This window comes from Falco cherrug, chromosome 2 (genome assembly GCF_023634085.1).
Source record: "Falco cherrug isolate bFalChe1 chromosome 2, bFalChe1.pri, whole genome shotgun sequence".
Classification (NCBI taxonomy): domain Eukaryota; kingdom Metazoa; phylum Chordata; class Aves; order Falconiformes; family Falconidae; genus Falco; species Falco cherrug.
Window position 1 is genome coordinate 80657593 of NC_073698.1, and position 19231 is coordinate 80676823.

The 19231-nt window shown below is 39.8% G+C and overlaps 1 protein-coding gene across 1 annotated transcript in view; it reads left to right on the top strand.

Moving 5' to 3' along the window:
- PDXK (pyridoxal kinase) overlaps positions 1-19008 on the top strand; it is a 51459-nt gene extending 32451 nt beyond the window's left edge. Inside the window, exons 4-11 of the mRNA XM_055701414.1 lie at positions 2909-2992; positions 4928-4974; positions 7184-7269; positions 8069-8114; positions 10758-10869; positions 12233-12369; positions 12927-12993; positions 13753-19008. Coding sequence (XP_055557389.1) covers positions 2909-2992; positions 4928-4974; positions 7184-7269; positions 8069-8114; positions 10758-10869; positions 12233-12369; positions 12927-12993; positions 13753-13865 — 692 coding nt within the window. The 3' untranslated portion in view covers positions 13866-19008. The remainder of the gene's footprint in view (positions 1-2908; positions 2993-4927; positions 4975-7183; positions 7270-8068; positions 8115-10757; positions 10870-12232; positions 12370-12926; positions 12994-13752) is intronic.
- The last annotated feature ends 223 nt before the right edge of the window (positions 19009-19231 follow it).

Sequence of the window (19231 nt, forward strand, 5' to 3'; positions counted from 1 at the left end):
GACTGTGCAGTGTTTTCCTTTGCCTTGCCACTAGGTGCAAAGTGTTTATAAATATAGCCAAAGAACTTGTAGAATGCTCTATAGAAAGGAGAGATCATATGTGCAGTTTCTATTAAAAACTGCTGCTCATCCAGTTCCTGCTTCTCAAATACAGGTTACTGATCAGGTTTCACTTCAGTAAGAGCTATGCATCTGGTTTAGATTACAGTATCAATATTTATAGAGCAGTGAACTGATATTTTTTAAAGGTAAATAGAAAAATATTGCCAGATTTGATTGATTTCATTACTTAAATTTGTAGGAAAATGTTTTTATACACAGAGAAAACTGGAGACTTAAGTGTATGGATTATAACCCCAAAGCAGTCATTCTGGCTTGAAAGGTGTGGCATTGTCAGTTCCTTTTCAGGGAGTATCTCCAAAGTAAAGACTAAATAGAAATACACTACGCTAAGGTTAAGAAATTACTTTCAGCATAAATGGGTTCCTTGTGATTCAGAAACAAACACCCTTTCTTTCTTCAAAAGAACTCACACAGAGGGCGTTTCCAGGAAAAGCACAGTGTATTGTAGGAGTTTTCAGGAGATGCTATTACCCAAAATTTGTAAATAATGTTGGAGTATTCTTTTAGTGGAAACGTTCCTCTTTTATTTTACTTTTAACGCTTGGGAGAGACCCCAGCTCCTTTGCTCTCACGGTCTTGTACTGGCAAAATGGATGTAAGAGATTAAAAATGGTAGAAGGAAAAATAGAATTCTTCATCAAAAAGAAATTTTGGAGGGAAAAAAGGATCTTTATTAACATGCCTTTTAAAATAGGATTTTTGGGTAGATGGGTCAGTGTGTTGTTCATGTTTGTTTAAAAATCTTATTTGGTGTAGCCATTTTCAGTATGGACAAAAAGAAGGCATGGATAGAAATGACGCTAATTTCTTAAGATCTAATAACACTCTCAGTGTTTTAGTGTTCAGTTGCACTGTGGCTGAACTTAAAACACAGGGTTTTTTCATTCAGGGCCAAATAACAGATTTTTCTCTTCAAACAAGAACAGCCATTCACTATAGCGCACAACTGTAATTTGTACCTGTAACAACCTGGATGTGATTATTTAAACACTGAAAACTAATTTGTCAGCAGATGGGATTTGACTGTAATTGCATGTCTGATGACTGTAGATATCTTAGCTGAGGTGGAAATTATTGTCTTCAGGTTGATTATACAAAATAACATTTCATTAACTTTTGTGACTGTTAGTTACTTGTAGATCTTCATATATTTGTTTCATTTACAATAAAACACTCAAGGTAAAAAATAAACTCCAGTTCAGTGTAATTTTTTAAACACCTCTGTCAATAATGTTAATAATACTTTCTGGGTTTTTTTCAGCAGTTCTACCATCATAGGTCATTTTAAACAAAAATGTTTGCTTGGCTTTTTTGACTGATTATCAGCATTTCATAGAGATAAGACAAAGCATTTTGTTCAAAAATCTTGGAAGCCTTTTCCATTTCTCTGCAACAACTATGACTTGATGAATTTTGTGAGTTAAAAAAAGAAAATCTCCAAAATCTGTTGTTGAATATTTTGGTAGAGTGGACATTTCCAAGCTGTAGGTTTGAAGAAGCTACCTTGCTAAAAATACTGCTACTATGTGAATTAAAATAAATGAAAATAAAATCATTAATTAACAGATGTTGTAAATAAAGTTAATACACAAAATAAATATATAAAGAAGCATCTATAAAATAAAGAAATTAATGATTAAATAAGAATAATTGTGGTGCTAGCATTGTGATTAGGGCCTTAAGATATAATAAAACTTATTTCCACTTATTTCACTGCTAAGCCTAGAAATAGGAATTTGATTGGTATATTGGCATTGCTCTAAAATATTCAAGATTAAGTCTCCATTGCATTAATGTGTTGGACTGTATCAGCAACAATAATAATAATAATTTAAAAAAACCTGCTTCAAACCAGTGTAAGAGCAAAATATATGGAATTTAAAATATTTCTTATTGTTGTGGTTTAACCCCAAGCACCCACGCAGCTGCTCGCTCACTCCCCCTCACCCAGAGGGATGGGGAGGAAAATCAGAAAGGAATGTAAAACATGAGGGTTGAGATAAGAACAATTTAATAGGTAAAGCAAAAGCTGCGCGTGCAAGCAAAGCAAGGAATTCATTCACTGCTTCCCATGGGCAGGCAGGTGTTCGGCCATCCCCAGGAAAGCCGGGCTCCATCAGACGTAATGGTTAGTCAGGAAGGCAAACACCATAATGCCAAATGTCCCCCCCTTCCTCCTTCTTCCCCCAGTTTATATACTCAGCATGACGTCACATGGTATGGAACATGCCTTTGGCTAGTTTGGGTCACCTGTCCTGGCTGTGTCCCCTCCCAGTTCCCCTTGCCCCTCCAGCCCTCTGGCTGGCAGGGCCAAGGAAACCCAAAAGTCCTTTATTTAGTATAAACATCACCCAGCAACAACTAAAAACATCACACCAAATCCAAAACAACACTGCAGCAGCTACTAAGAAGAAAATTAACCCTGTCCCAGCTGAAACCAGGGCACTTATTTACTACGTTATAAATAATACTAATTCAGACTGCTGTTTTGAAGAAAAAGAATGTATTTTTTTTTCTTTCAGCCTGACCTTTTTGTATATATGTTCAAGCATATTGAAGTTGTATGAACCCTACATATGTAACATACTTAGTAAATGCATTTTTAAGGTTGTATTTGTAGTTGTGCAAGAATTTGTTTTCCACCTATTATTCCTGAATAAAATATGCCTTTGTTCTAAAAATGCAATGTTCCAAAGAATGAGAAGCATGCAGCATTCCTATCCAAAATGGGGGGGAAAAAAAGTGTTCATGAAAATAGACTTCAAAAGTGTCTTTTTTTCCCAAGGATATACAAGAGACACATCGTTTCTTGCAATGGTGGTGGATATTGTCCAGGAGTTAAAGCAACAGAATTCTAACCTAGTATATGGTAAGGACATGTATTATAATCCTTTCTACTTCATCACTGTATTGCCCATCTTTTTCTTGTTTTAGGATGAAAACACTGATCTGATGTTATGCAGCATTTCACAATCGTCTTGTGCTCTGAGCAGCTGAGGCTGCAGTGAAATTCTGTTTTGGCTTTGCTTAAGTGTTGAGGGAGTTGGTTTTTTATCTTTCTGATTTTATGCCTTTCAGTATATTTCTTGCATTATGCCGTCCAAAGGAGAACGTGCCTTGAGGACTGATAGTCTGTATCAGAGAAGGGCTTATAAAATCCCAGCTGGCTGCTGCTGTTTGTAGATCAGAGGCATAGGATCTAAGTGCTGATAGCTGAAGCCTCTCCTAGATTTCCAAGTCAGTGAAAAGCAGGATGGACTCTCCTGTGTTGCCCTGCCATGGTTTCAGGTTATATCCCAGAAATGTCTTACTGTGCCTTATAAGCTTCATAATTTAGCTTAAACCTCTGGAGGGCTTTTTTACCTCTGGTGCCCTCCGCTAAGGTTGCCTGGGAGCACTCAAGAGCAACAGACTGTAGCAACAACTGTCTTTAACATGTTGCATCAGGCTTAAACCTGTGAGAAAAGATTCGCCTCTTTTCTTCCTGACTCTTGACTGTTTCAGAACTTGTGAATGTAACCAGCATAGGCTTGAAGTGAGCAAAATGTTTAGAATGACAGGGCAAAGTCAGTGGGGATTTAGTGGGATGAAAAGCTACAAATGATGGTTTGAACCTGTCATCTTTAGGTTCAGTAAACTATGTGGTCAAGAAGCATCTAGAATGGTTTGCAGGGTTTGCAAGGTGTCATACTGTGCAATGTGATATCTGACTTAAAATTAACAAGGCACGGTTATCATTCTGAAAAATGTAGCAGAGAGATCTTCATGAGCTGGTGTTCTGTTGGGTTTTAGCCTTGATTAATACTGTTGCATTGTCGGGTTCTCCAGAGCTTTGTACTGGTAAGTGAAAGCCAAAAACTGTTGGAGCATAAGCAGAAAGAAACATCTAGCTGTACAAAAGGAAGGAAGCAGACAGATGCTGGGAACACAGTTAGGCTTCTAATATCCTTTATATTTAATAAATAGATTATAATGTAAGGAAAGCACTTTTAAAATGTGAAACAAATTATCCTCTTCTTACCCACAGAAACTTCCTTAAATATTGATTTGGCATTGATTTGATAACTTTGGATTTATATTTCTTTTTTACTTTGCTAAAAGCCGTTTTACTACAATGAACAATGTTCCTTTTAAAAGTACAAGGCTAGGCTGTTTCCATCCTCGCCTTAAAACTGAGGGCACTTGGAATATGTTAATCCTGCTGATGATTCAGAACCTATGCCAAAAATGTATTATAAGTAGTAGTATTACACCAACTATGAGCTCATGTACATTGGCATGGTTTTTCTTCTTGTTTCATTGTAATACACCTAATTTTTTTTACGTGCGCACACAGCATTTTGCTGTGTGCGTTTGGCATGTATCTTTTTACGCTAAAGTGAAAATTAGGACTCTTTTCATAGCTATTAGCTTCTCTCGTGTTTTTTCCCCACCATACTACTATTCTGGCATTTTAGGTTGGGGAGTGAAGGGAAGGGTTCTCTGTGCTTTGTACAACAGAAGCCCCTTTACTCTGAGCATTCAGACTCTCTCATCACCTTCAGACATAATAACATGGAAGCAGGAAGAAGAGGGTGACTACAGTCCTCTGACAGTTGTTTAAGATTCATAGCCCACTCTTTCAAAATTGGCAGCCACCACTTAAAAATCTCAGGTTGAGTATGCTGCAAGAGCTGTGAGAGTATATAAGCGATCAGGTGCTCAGTGCTGTTACATAGCCACTACTGTTACCCAAACCTTTTCCCTCCTACCAGGGTCTCTATAACTGTACCCCATTTCTAAAGCTAGATTTATTCTGTTGCAGTATGCGATCCAGTAATGGGTGACAAATGGAATGGAGAAGGCTCTATGGTTAGTACTTACCTGTTTGGATTCTCTCTATAGTGAATATGTACTATATGAAGGTGTATAAAGATTTATTAATTTTTAAACACCAAAACTAAGCTACTTTAAATGTGGTTTTGGATCCCAGCATCAAGTAAGTTTGTACTTTAATTTCCTGTCTTTGAATGAGTTTAGTATCTGGGAAGAATGATGACTACATAGCTCTGTGATTATTTCTAACTCTCTGCTGAGACAACAGGGGGAATACAGAGCCTGTCTACAGGACAATATTCCTCTTCCTTGTCTCACTGAAGTTCCCTCAGCTTCTGTCAAAAGCTGTTTTGGCTGGTAGCCTGGCTGGCATTGTCAGTGATGGCATGAATTGACATACCACTTGAACCTAAATGAAGATGACTGACTTTGTGTGAGATCCAACAGCTGTTAGGTATTGGGCTGTGGTCAGTGACAGAAAGGTTCTATGTGCTAGTACCAGACTGACCAAGAAATGTTCCTTTTTGGGCCAAACTTGCAAATAACTTCAGTAAAAACGTGATGTGGGAAGTCATCAGCAATAATGATATTTTATGTTTTCTTCTGCCTTAAGCTAGTCATGCACTATGAATTCCTCCATGTACTTTTTTACAATTTACCTGCTCATAAAACATCATGAGATAGCACTTTGTAATAAATGTGCCACTGTTTTTGTGCTCTATTCTTTTATTTAAAGTCCATTGCGATATTTATTGTCCATGGCTTTTTCTAACAAGACAGATACATAGCAGCTGTAGACCCACCTTGCAAAGCTTTAGCTCTTGGGAAAAGTCATAACCATGGATCTACCTATGTCTTTTGGGTGGAAGATAAGGTAGATTGAAGAAGAGGAGTCTATTTAATGTGCAACACACCAACTCATTCCTGTCATAAAAAGTAATAAAATCATTATTTAAAATGCCTTGGTTTAGATGTGACCTAGTCTTGCATTTCTGTCTCAAGGCAATGTCCCGGTGTCATCATCACTTCACCACTCCTGCATGAGTGAGCTCTGTATCAGTATGACGGGTATGCTGGTAGCACCTAGTGGTGAACACTGTGGTGGGGTTGTACCTGTTGCTGATACAGTTGGAATGGAAGACAGTAACACATGGGCACATGTATACATGCACCCTGCCCTGCTTAGCTTGAGACTAACAGAGAAGATAAAACATGGACAAAAGGAGGTATCAATCCTGATTTAGCAAATGGGGTTCTGCCAAAGAATATCAGCTACTAGTAAACAATTAATTTTAGTAAAAGGTGTTGTTAAATTGAGTTGCAGCAGGTGAGATGACCCCTGTACCCATCTAACCCAAACTCCCAGCTGAGCTCCAGTGTGTGCCAGAACAGCTTCAGCTTTGAGTCTGAAGAGCGTACAGGCCAGTGGGCTCCTGTTACGTTTTGGTGTATGTCACCTGCTTAGATAGCCAGTCTCCCTTAGCTGATGGGCTGTATTTAGCTAATGAAGGTGGGATAGAGATGGAACAGACAGGCAGAACGGGGAGCATTGGCCCTTATTACTTGAAGAGCTGATTCTGCAGGCAGCAAAGTATGCTAGCGTTTTGTTAGACCTGGGTGCAACACGAGCAAAATATTTTTAACATCCTTACCAGAACTGCTTTATAGATTAAGTTGTACCAAACAAATTACAAATCTGATTCCTCTTCACACACATTGGTGTACAGCACACCCTAGAAATACTGCACTGAAAGAAGGAGGCAAAATAACAGGTAGCACAGGTATTACTTGTTCCTAAGCCCCAAAATGCAACACAATCGAGGTGGGCACGCACTGCTGCAGCAAAAGGCCTCTATGCTGTCAGTACAACAACAACGTATCTTCTTTCCAAGGTAGGGACATGAGAAAGGGTTTCCCATGTTGGGCACGGTATTTCCTCACGCTGTTCTGTCACTTTGAGAGGGAATCCAGAAATTCTTCATCCAGGTACCACGTGCTTTTGATGCTGCCAGTTTAGGCCAGTCTGCTTAGCAGTACTTCCCATTGCCTCCAGTGTAAGAAGGGCTCTTGGTTGTGCTGTCACCAGCTGGAGGATGCGCTGCCCCCTTGTTACTGCTGCATAATAGTACACTGGGAGCTGTCAGGTTACTCAGTGACAGCATGGATGGCAGTTGAGGGAAGAACAGTTGCAGTCCCACCTCTCAGATGCTGCTGATAACACTCGATGCTGTTTCTTCTCCTCTAGTATGTGCCCAAGGATCTCCTCCCAGTCTACAGGGACAAAGTTGTACCTGTTGCTGACATAATTACTCCTAACCAGTTTGAAGCTGAGTAAGTACTTATTTCCTTTTATAGCCAAATAAACTTGGGGGAGTGTGATACCCATTCTTACTTGTCTTGATACACTGCCATATACATGCATGTGTTGGGTTTTAGCTGTTACTTTAAAGCTGTGCTTTTCAGAAAATCTCCAACTGTTCCATATTGAAATCAATAAAAAATCTGGGAGTTATGTGAGGAAAAGATTATTTCATTTTCTCTGGTCTCTCATGATTACTTCTTGTTATCTCCAGAGGCCTGTATCTAGGGCATGTTGAAAAAATACCTCTTTTTCCTTTCCCCATCCTTACCCATTCCTAGGAATATTTTTGTTATATGTCAGAATATCAAAACTGAAATAGTTTGGCTCAGCCCCCCAAAATTAAATTTGGAAATACCACTGTTGCATCACCTCCTAGGAGTTAAGAATTTAAATCCTTCCTGCCTGGCCTGTCTATGTAGCTGTGACTCTTTGGTCAGGAGGTAACCTGTTGTGATACATCACGGGCTGTCCCCCGTATGGGGATGGAACAGCTACGTGGGAGATGGAGGGAAGGCATTTGTGAGGGAGTTCTAGAATACAGGAATCTCTGCAGGAGGCAGATTAGGACTGGTGTGAGTCCACTTCGGAAGCGCTGTGTATCTGTGCACATGCTTTTTAAAGACAGTGGTCTGGCACAGCAGACCATGTAGCTACAAACCATTTAGGCCTGTATGGTGAAGTCCAAGCTTTCCTCCTTCAAAAAGAGTAAATAAAGCAGCGATTGCCTGGAGAACTTGTGGTTTCTTAAGATTTCTGTTTCATTCTCAGGTTACTCACGGGCAGGAAGATTCACACAGAAAAAGAAGCTTTAGAGGTAAGGAGGCAAGGGGCAGGATGTGTAAGGTCTCTTTCTGCGGTCCTGCCTGCAGTGCTGCAGTTTGCCATTTGTCTTTAACCTTGAAGTCACTTTGACCTCTATCCTTTCTCTCTCCATTTATGATCAAAGCTTGTGCACTCCAGGCGCAAAACACTTTCTGTTCTAGTGTCAGACTTCTGAAGAAACCTCCCCAAAGAACTACAGCTAAAGGCATCACGGTGGTAATGAGTAGATCTTTATGAGCTTGTTCTCCTGCGGTGTAAGATGGGGTAGCAGCCGCACCCGCGGCAAGTAACCACACGTTGTCAGCGCTGTGGGAATGCCTGGCTGGGGTGATCCCCCCCGGGTGACCCTGGGCGCTGGGAACTTGCACGACTCGCTCCTTCTGCTGTCCACATGCGAGCCGTGCGACAGCCATGCTGAGCTGTGTCCTCATTCTCCCATACGAGCTGCTTGCAACGAAGAGAGCTTGCTAGCAAACGCTTACAAGGGTTTCTGAATCTCTTCCTGACAGTGGTTGCTGGTGCACTGCTTCTCTTCCTTAAATTGACTTAAAGGGGATGAGACCTGGGATAGATTGCCTAGATGAGAAACCAGGCTGGGAGTGATGGGCTGTGGGTACTTGCTGGTACAAATTCACAGCACTGATAGCTGCTGTCATCACCATATAGAAATGATAGATGGTCTGCGAATACACTGCATCAAGGTGTAAGGATTTATCCTTTTATACAAACTGAAGGAAATAAAAAGCTGCAGGGCTCAGCAGTGAAGGACGAAATAGGAATATGGTTTTATTGGTGTTTTGAGAAGGGCTGAGCTCTTTTTGTTGACAAGTCAAGTGCTTTCGTAATGGACTGATGTTATTTCTTCCAGTTTGATTTTGAACTTGAAAGGAACACAAAGTCTTTAAACAAACATCAGTGGCACCCTGGAGAGTAGCTGGGGTCTGTCCACGCAGATGTTTGGCTTTTTTTCCCTCCAGCAATTTCATGCAACATTGATTGATCACTATGACTTCATGGTGGGAAGCAGCTCCAAAGATCTCAGCTCTTTTCACTCCAGCCCCACCCCTCCCCAGTTTTACATTACCCACCCTGTGCTGCATGAGGGTGATGAACTGTGTGCTTCGTGCCACTAGCTGCTAACTCAGTTCTTCCATTTATCACCATCACCAGTGGAAACACAGTCTTGAGAACAGCACTGTTAGCTGAACAGCCATTAGTTTAGGTTTGCATATCGCAGCAGTAAACATGAGTTGCGTGGACTAAGCAATTTTACAAGTTAGTTTTCTGACAGTCTGTCTGATTCACGTAATAGCTCTTATTTGTGATGGGCTTTAAAAAAGAATCTCTTCTAAAGAGATAGAATTATACTTAGGAATGGAAACATTTTTAAAATAGTAGCTTTCAGGATATTTTAATCTGTCTCTGCCACTGCATATCATACGTAGATCTATCTGTGTGAGTAATAATCCATGCTGGAATGTGTCCCCTTTGGAGGTGGTAGGAATTCTGGCATCACTTTCCATGGTGACATGCTTTCATTCCTTTCTTTAGCAAGACTAGTGACAGCAGTATAGTCATATTAAATATGATGTATTTAAATATGAAATATTAGTGTAGAAAAGGGGCTAAGTCCTACAACTAGAAATACTAGTTCTTGAATTCCATTCTTGGGGATTCTTGGGGAACTGTGACTGAGAAATGAAATTGAGATTAGTGTTACTTCACATGTTGATTATGTCAGCATATGCTGGTGGATTTACTGCTTCTTTAAAACCCAGTTGATGTCTGTGCAAAGAGGTCTGGCTGTTGAAGAAACCTGGAGTCTTAGACGAGAAAGAAAAGTGATAGAGAATTCAAAAATAGCAGAAATAATTCCTTATCATTCAGCTGCTTGTGAGTCATAGCTAGCCTGAGAGGATTTTTAGTTAAACTCTTCTGGGAGAATTAATATTTTATCTGTGTTTTATGCTAAATTCATTATTGAAGCCATTCTTTCTTCTGTGAAACCAAAATACCTTCTGTAGCAACCAATTGTGATGTCAGAAGTAGAGTATTAATGAGTTTAAGTGGGGAACACGCAGAGTGGAAATACAAAGGTATATAATTTACAGGTGTAATTTGAAGTTTGAAACAGAATGAGAAAAGAAGATTGAGACAGACACACTTGTGCCTCTGATTTAACTCTTTAACTCTTCGTTTTTGCTAACTCTTAAAGTAGTAGGTAAATCAAACTTCATGATCTGGAGTTAGTAGCTTTCTAGCGAGTGTTTCAAGATGCCTGTTTCAAGATGTGTCTGTATATTTGTTCTCTTATTCTTTTGATAATGTGTTCTAAAAACATGATGCAGACAAACATTCTGATCATAGTTGAAACAGAGTATTCTTTTCAGAGGAGTGTCCAAAGATAATAGAGATGCTTGAATATTTTAACAAGTTTGTATGTATGTATGTTTTGATTCCCCTATTTTAAGTTATTTCCCCTAATTAAATTAAATATTTGAGTAGAAACTACTTTTTCTCTTTACAAAAGATGCCAAAAAAAGTTGCTGTCAAAAGTCCTCATTACTATGAATGATGCAAGGTTTAATCAACACATATTGCAGTCACTGATTCCTGCCTTTTTGCACACGGAAAGGTAATGGATATGCTCCATGCCATGGGACCAGAAACTGTTGTGATCACAAGCTCAGATCTACAGGCACCTCTAGGAAATGACTACCTAATTGCTCTGGGAAGCCACAGAAAAAGTAAGTCATGATCTCCTCCGTTAAACCGCACTTTCTTTTAACCTGTTCTGTGCTTTCAAGTTACTTTTCTAAGAAGCAGTTTGATCAGACCCATTGGTAGTGCATGGAAGGAGCTTAGATCCCTAAGCAAACTTCTTCTCCTGCAGCAATACCAGAGAGCAGTAAGAACGGGGCTGCTCCATGAGGGAAGACAAGCTGGAGCTGAGCGTGATCATAGCACAGGTAGAGCCCTGCCCTCACCAACAGGGCACAAGTCCCCACAGTATTTTAATAAGGTGATATTTAAAATGGGGGTGGTGGTGGCAGACGGGTCCCACTGACACTCCAGTGATCATCAGAGAAATGTGAGACAAGCCAGGTCCGAGACTAATGTGGACAATCCAGTCAGTGAGGACAGCAGGGCTGTACACAGGCACACCTACAACATAGCTCAGGCAAGGATGCTCGCACTTGGGCCTGAGCTTCGGTGCAGCTCCTCGGCAAGTGGGCAGAGGTTGCCTGGGGGTAAGATGTCCCAGGTGAGGTTGATCAGGGCTGTTAACACCCCTTGTAGTGGCCCTGACAAGTGGTAGTGGTATAAAACAGGAACTGTGAACATTTTGAATGCTTTTGTGAAAAGTTACACTGTCCTGTTAGCAGATTGTTTTTCCCCGATAGGTTGTAAAATGTCTTCTGCTTCTTCTTTATATATCCTTTTATACCATCACCAAGATTCACCGTGTTTTGGACTGTCACAGGATGTTTTTACCTGAGAAGGGCATAGTTATGTGAGATGGCGTATGATGTCATTTTCTTGTTCATCTAAGGGCTGTAAATGTGGGCATCACATTCTGGACTGCTGAGAGACCAAAAAAATACTGATATTTAAAACAGATTCCACTAAGAACCAGTTGGTGGGTCAGTACATGCTAGGTCTGGAATAAGTCTAGCCATTCTAATGGTGATTAGAATATGGCATATGGATCAGATATTCTCTGCTGATGTCTGCAGCTGCCTTTGTGCCTCTGTACAACCCAGAGATGCTCTAGATTGTGGTTTGGCATGCCCCATCTAGAATTCAACAGTCTCCATAAATACGCAGTTTTGTGAGCAAGCTGCTGCTGCTGCTTCCTAAATGAAGATAGGTGGCTCTCAGTCCTTCGTGCTAGCTATCTGCTCCCTCTTAAGTGAAGTATGTACAATATGTAAGTTGTAAATGCTGTCACAACTTGGCAAAGTTTTGAAAGGTTGTACCTTTTAAAAGAGCTGGTAGAAAGTTTACAATACTCCTTAGTATCTTTACATTCCAAACGAATGGAATTGAAATCAGGTGCTATTGTATTAATTGCTGGATCTGTTACTTAACTCTCTATCTGTGTTGTAGCTAAAGCAGATGGTACCAAGATGACACAAAGGATTCGAGTGGAGTCTCCTAAAGTGGATGCTGTTTTTGTTGGAACAGGAGACTTGTTTGCTGCTATGCTTTTGGCATGGACGCATAAGCATCCAAACAATTTGAAGGTATGGGTGAAGTTACTTGTCTCTCTGCAAATTTACACTATTTCTTTTTTTAAAAAAAATACTTTTAATCTATGGTATTATTTAAATACTCTCTTCTGTCTTGGCTTTTTTTCCTGTCCTTGGAGGAAAAAAAGCAGAATTTCCCTGTTGCCAAAACATTTTAGCTTGTACAACTCTGGACAGTCACATTTCAGTTATGTGGATTTTGTAATTTTGCCAAATAAGATGATGTGCTGTCTAGAGGGAGACTGTATGTATGTTTGTAATTGTATTTTTTACCCTCACTTCATAATAGGCACTAAAAATCATTTATCAGATTTTTCTGTTTCTTTCCCTTAAGCACATAGACTTATTGATACAGGTGTATGGTTTCTAATACCTGTTTTGTGAGAATTAAGAAAGCCTAAAATTTTTCCCTCAAAATTCTACATTACATAGTTGTCATCCTGTTTGCATCTTGTCAGTTGTTTGCCTCTTAAGAGCAGTGTTTTGAAATAATAATATTAAGCTAGGCAGCTGAACTTTTACTGAAACCTGAATTAATTATGTTAATGCAGGTGGCATGTGAAAAGACTGTGTCAGCCATGCAACATGTTCTGCAAAGGACCATTAAGAGTGCGAAAGGTAATTCATTCAAACCTTGTTCCCTTGTTCTGTCTGGATTTGCATCAGAAGAAACATTTAGAGAGCATTCTGGGTTTCCCAACTGAAGGTAGCCCTCAGTGCAGAAGCAGCCAGGGAATTTACGGGAGAGCTTGGTAGTCTTCGTGCATTTCCTTACTGTGTCCTCCAAGCCTGTTTCTGACAACACCTGACTGAAGATGTCACTGTTCAGCTGTAGCGGGACTACAGTCATGCTGGCTGTGCCTGGCTGCTTTGCAAAACAGTGGCGGAAGAACTTGAGGAAATGCTGCGTTTGACTTGCAAGAGAGCTGCTGTTTCAAGTGCAGCTCACTCATTTTCCCTTTGAGTGTTTAGTACTGAGAGGTGTTTATCAACTAATAATAAGCTGTATGTTTGCTGTGTTGGCCTTGTGAAGAGCAATTTTTTTTTCTTTTTCCCCAGCTTCTCTCCCCTTGGAGTTCCCATGTTTTTCAATTCTGAAAGTGATCCAGATGGGATCTGTGGGTTCTTAGAACATGTCTGTGTAACTTTCTAATTAACAGCAGAGCTGAATTTCTTTCCTGGAGAGAGGTGCAGAGCAGGAATTAAAGGAAATCACAGTGCTGACCTGGATCTTCCACCTGAGAAGCCTTTAGCAGGGGTTAGCAAGGAAGGCTGGGGAGGGGAGGAGGGTAATAAAAATGGTGGAGTAACAGAACAATGCAAATTTTTTCTTTTTATACGATTGTTTTTACTGATGTTCTGATGTCATCTTTTTAGCCCAAGCTGGAGAAGGAAACAAACCAAACTCAGCCCAGCTGGAACTGAGAATGGTCCAAAGCAAAAAGGACATAGAAAACCCAGACATCATAGTGAAAGCCACCGTGTTATAAAGGCTGTACGTCTCCAATAACGCACAATGTATTGATGTCCTCATTTCTTTCCTGTAAATTGTAATATTTGCCTTAGATCTGTGACAGAAACCTGACTTTCATGAAATAGTGCCCAGCATAGGCAGATATCCACTCTCAAACATATGTGCTGGCCTTGCTCAGTTTTAAAAACAAAAAACAGTTAGTGTGCATAGAAGCGTATTACCAGGTATCAAAACGGCTGTCAAATTTACTTGTCTGTGCAATTACCCAGGGCAAGAGAGTACAATGTTCCTGCCTTGCCAAAGACTTTCGATGTGAATTTGCTAATGGAATGCTTGACTGACTGGAAAATATATTTCAGGATGGCATTTAGTGCCAATGGAGCTGGCTCCATGCTCCCTCTTCCTGGAGGTACCTGGTTACCTACTCTGGTATTCAGTATCTCAGCTGCTATGAAACTAAGCAGGGTTAAAACTACACACAAAGTTTTGGTTGTGTGTAGGAGTACTTTGAAGACGTTTGGCATTTAAGTACTCTGAAGTGACCTTGAGGTGTTGTTCATGTTGCTGATAACTGCTCCTGTTTCTTGTCTATGAACAGCTGCACAGTTTCAGCTTTTGCAGGTACTGGCTGTTTATTTCTAATGTCTGTGGGTGCCCACATGGTTTTCTTCCAAAAGCTGCTCCAGAAACATCTTCATTAATAAGACAGTATCTTTATTCAGTAGCACTAATTAGAAGTTTGTAGTTCTACCTCTGAGGCCAGGTTTGATTCTTTGTTTAGTTTTTAACTAAGGACAAAAGAGAAAGCTGCTCTTGCCCTGAAAGCTGGCTACCCTAGTTCATTCTTCATGGGTCTATGTATTTACAGACTACGTAGTGCACTTCCATTTAACAATAGCGAGCACTATTGACAGGCTTATCAATGAAGCAATGTGGCAAAAGTAATATTTTTCGTTCAGTAAAGTTTAGCAAGTTACATACGTTTACCAGATGTAGTGAAACATACAAAATTAATTTGTTCATAATGTAAGTTTCTGCAGCCTATGCTGGTTAAAGATGGCGGAAATGCATTATTATTATTATTAATGCATCTTTATTTCAAAATTCTGCTTCATAAGGTTTCAAAATGGGAGTCTTAATAATTTTGGCTTCCTAAATATCATAGCACATAGTGTACCTGTAGGGCAGATATGCTGACAGGCACGCACTATCCACTTGTACTTCCGTATGATTTCTGTATGGAACTGAGGTTTTTGCTTCTCCCAAGATAAGGTCTAGTGTGTTACTAAATCCAAACTCAGTAAATGAGCTTTGTCTTAGAAGGCGTAGGGAGATTAAAATTGCATTTCTGCTTGCAGTGACATGAAGCAAATTTGCATTAGAGGAAAGGGCTGAGTTTTTCTTGGTTACCTGAGCATGTTCAGGAAACTCACTCTTGGGTATCTCCCAGATGCCTTTCCTGCATCTGCCTCATCACACCTGCCTAACTGATAAGGTCACTTGCTTAACTTGGGAGTGTCCAGAAGAGGTGGTTTGGAGATTGTTTTGGCCACTGAAGTTTTCACTTATGCCACCGTTTTTGTGGATTTTCTGCCGTTGTAAAAGTTAATTGTTTTCACCTAGTAGAACAGTAATTTATCCTTAAAGTGGATTTTTAGCTGAATAGATTTTTTTCATAGAGTAAGATTTCTTAATTAAGACATTTCTGAAATTCCTCGTTTTCAGTATCTCTGAATGAAATTCAGAACGAAATGAAATTTAAGGGATGAAAATGTTTTGCAGTTAAGTGTAAGAGGCAAACTTCAGGTTTTCACTTTCAACAACTAATAATAATTTTTATTCCCTCTCATGCACTTGGCATTAAAAATGAAAAAATATTTTCATACAAATTGAGAATAAGGGGGGAAAAAACCAACAGAAATTACCTACAAAATGTGAAACTACTGCCACAGTTTTTAGTAACCACTGCCATGAAATAACTTTCTAGCAATAATAATTTTGGTGATATGAACAATTGCTAAAATCAGCAGTCAGTAACAGAGAAGAGCTCAATGGATGATATCCAACATGTGGAAAGACATGAACTATCTTAACTGTGTGTATAAATATCTGATGGGAGGCAGTGAAGAAGGAGCCAGGCTCTTCTCAGTGGTGCCCAACGAAGGGGTAACAGGTGGTGGGCACAGATTGAAATACAGAAAATTCCATTTAAACATGAAAAAAATATAATTCACTTTGAGGGTGATCAAATGCGGGCACAGGTTGCCCAGAGAGGTTGTGGAATTACCTGGAGATACTCAAAACCTGACTGAACATGGCCCTAAGCAACCTGCTGTACTTGACCCCGCTGGTGAAGCAGGGTTGAACTAGACGACCTCCAGATGTCCCTTCCAACCTGAACCATTCTGTGAGGTACAAAAAAAAAAAAAAAAAAATTGTCTTTCTTTGCAGGGCTGTGTTTTTAAATTGATGCAAATATTTCTTTATTTTTCTTCCTGAGACACAAACTTCCAGACAGGCAAGGAAATAGCTTAGTATTAGTAATTTGCCCACTTTTTAAATAAGGTGCTTTTTGCTTGGGCAGTTGTGCCAAGAATACAATTGCCTTTTTTAAGACAGTTGCTTCCAGCAAAGGTATTTAAGTACTGTAGCTGGTGCTGTATTTCAACACTGAAATGTTGAACACAAAAGGATTTTAACTGTTTCTAGCATTGATTAAAGAAGCGTTGCATGCCATATTCCCAACAAAACTATGAGTTTATTTATCTTTTAAAATTAGACTGTTTCACATGGAAGTGCATAATCCCTACCATCCTCTTGTGAAGAAGGGATCAACATACTGAACTTCCCTGCCTGTACATATTGTGGTCGACTTTGCATCACTCTGCTTGACACCCTCACCCAGCTGTATCCAGTTTTGCAGCCTCTATGGGGCACAAACAAAAGTCTTCAGATGGCCAAGCTTTGAGACCTCTACTGCGTCTGTCAGATTGCAAAGGATTAGATGAATCCCAGGAGCTGTTCACATGCATTAAATGACACTTGATTCCTACAGTCCCATGGCTGTGGCACAAAATCATAGCTGGGTCTGGAAGTGGCTCGTGGTGCACTGTCTCCTGTAGTGTGAGGCTGTGGGTTGCCCAACACCATCTGCACCAGCATTAGCTTCGTTGACAGTCATGGGGCCAAACTGAGAGTGATATGGTGGCCATCCCTGCTGCAAAATTGAGGTTCTTCAGTTTTTCACATCAGGGGATCAACAGGAAAGAGATGCTCAAAACTGGCCTTTTAGGGGTTTTTTAAGCAGCAATAAGTATGCACTGTCAAAGCAACCCTACTTCTTGTAAGCATGTACTACAGAAAAGCCCTTTTAGTAAGTGTGAGACAGCACAATGGTTTTTTGCCAATAAAAGAAATAGACTTTCGCAAGGGAATTGAAAGAAAGGCAAGGGCTGGTTTTCTCTGAAATAAAGAAGCTTGAAATTCAGGAGACTTAAAGCTACCTTGCAAACAAGGTTTTAAAACCTTGATCTTGCTGTAAAAGAGGAAGTGATATGTTTGTTGGAGCAGCTTATACCTGTCAGGTGTAATCTCTTCCCACTGCTTCAAAGAATGGATCAGTTCAGTAATTCACATGTTCCTTAGAATCTGTGACATATCCATGTGTTTTTTTTTAAAAAAAGAGTTCATATTTTACAGTAGCTGGATTCTGTAGCAATGAGCTGCTAGCTTCTTCTGCTCAAGTCCCTGGGAGTTGCTCATGTAGTACCTGTTTTAAATTCCCACCGACCTGATCTAAATTAGGTCAGGTTTAATGTCTTCAGTGAAGAATTGGGCTTAAGATCTCTGGCCAGGAACAAACATCAGAAATTTTCTGTAAATATATTCTGTAGCTAACATTTTGTAGTCACAACAGGCTAACAGGTATTTTTAAATGTCAAGGTATACATACTTAATACTTGGATGCATTTTTATTTGTTCACTTACACAGCGCTTTTTCATAATGTTTGCAGAGCAAAATTCAAAGACTCAGCACAGTCCTGTACAATCTTCTATTCCCTCCTCTCCTCCTGCATGTAGTATCTGTATCTGTTTCTGAGTTCCTACTGTCTTTCTGGTGCAGCTAGAAAGTGTTTCAGTATTAGACAGCTGCCCACTATTTATTTAATGGCTTGGAGCAGACTTGCCAGGGTTGTCTGATCCACTTGCAGATCCTTAGCTAAAGAATAATGGTTAGTCTAAACTAATTTAGGTCCTAGTTGATTACAGAACAAGCACTTTAGCCCAGAGAGTGGAGTCAGTAACTAATGGATAATCTTCCATAACCGTCCTAACAGCGTGAAAGGTGTTTGTAGCCCACCAGTCCAGCATTCACCAGTTAACGACTGACTTCACTGCCACGCATACTCCCATGTATACATGCAAAGTTATAAGCGAAGGGCACTTCTGATGCTGAAGCATGTGTGCGCATGGGAGCGGTGAATGTTGTACCCAGTCGGCTTCCCCACCATTCTTTCTTTTTGCTTACTGGAAGTAATTTGTGTTGGATCCCTTTTTTCTGGAATTAACTTTGCAGTGTATGTGGTCAGCCATTTTGATTACTGCAGGTGCACTCATTTGCAGAGCCATCGTGCAGGAGGGACCAAAAGTTGTTTACAAGTGATCTCCTCTATTCTGGGCTCAGATTAATCTCTACATGCTTAAAATTCCCATGAACCTCTTTGGGAGACATACATAAAGACATTGTGCTAAAATCAATGCTATTCATACTCCATATAAACATTTATGAAATCTGCAGTATGAATTGTTAATGTCTGTTTGCTGATTTTTGTCATAAGTAGGAGAAATCTATAATCAATGTGTTATACAAAAGAATCGGAGGACCAAGGTTTCCAGCTACTCATACTGCCTTTTTGAGTATCTTAACTATGTCCTGATTGGATGGTGTTAATTTGTTGTCTGAGACTGTTATAGTGATTGTATTGATTTATTTTATTTTAAAATATGTGGCAAGAAAGATTGTAATAAAAGCATCTACATTTAATATACTGTGGACACACAAATTGTTAGATCCTATTTTTGAATATGTTAATCATTTCAGAATTAAACAGAACAAGAACAGTTGAATAGTTTTGCTGAATAAAGTGGATGTAATTAAAGGTTTCCTTAGTTATATCCTAGTATGGAACCATAACTCATTTTGAGGTCTGTTTCTTGTGCAGCGTTTAGCTGCACTCCCTTTCACAGAGTTTTTGTCTTCCTGCGTAGGTTACAGCATACAAGACTATACAGTAGGAAACAATTGTTCCTGCATGTCAGAACAGGTGCTTCTGTCAGCGGTCTGTGGTGTCTCTGCTATGGCAGTGTTTTTAAGGAGGAAGA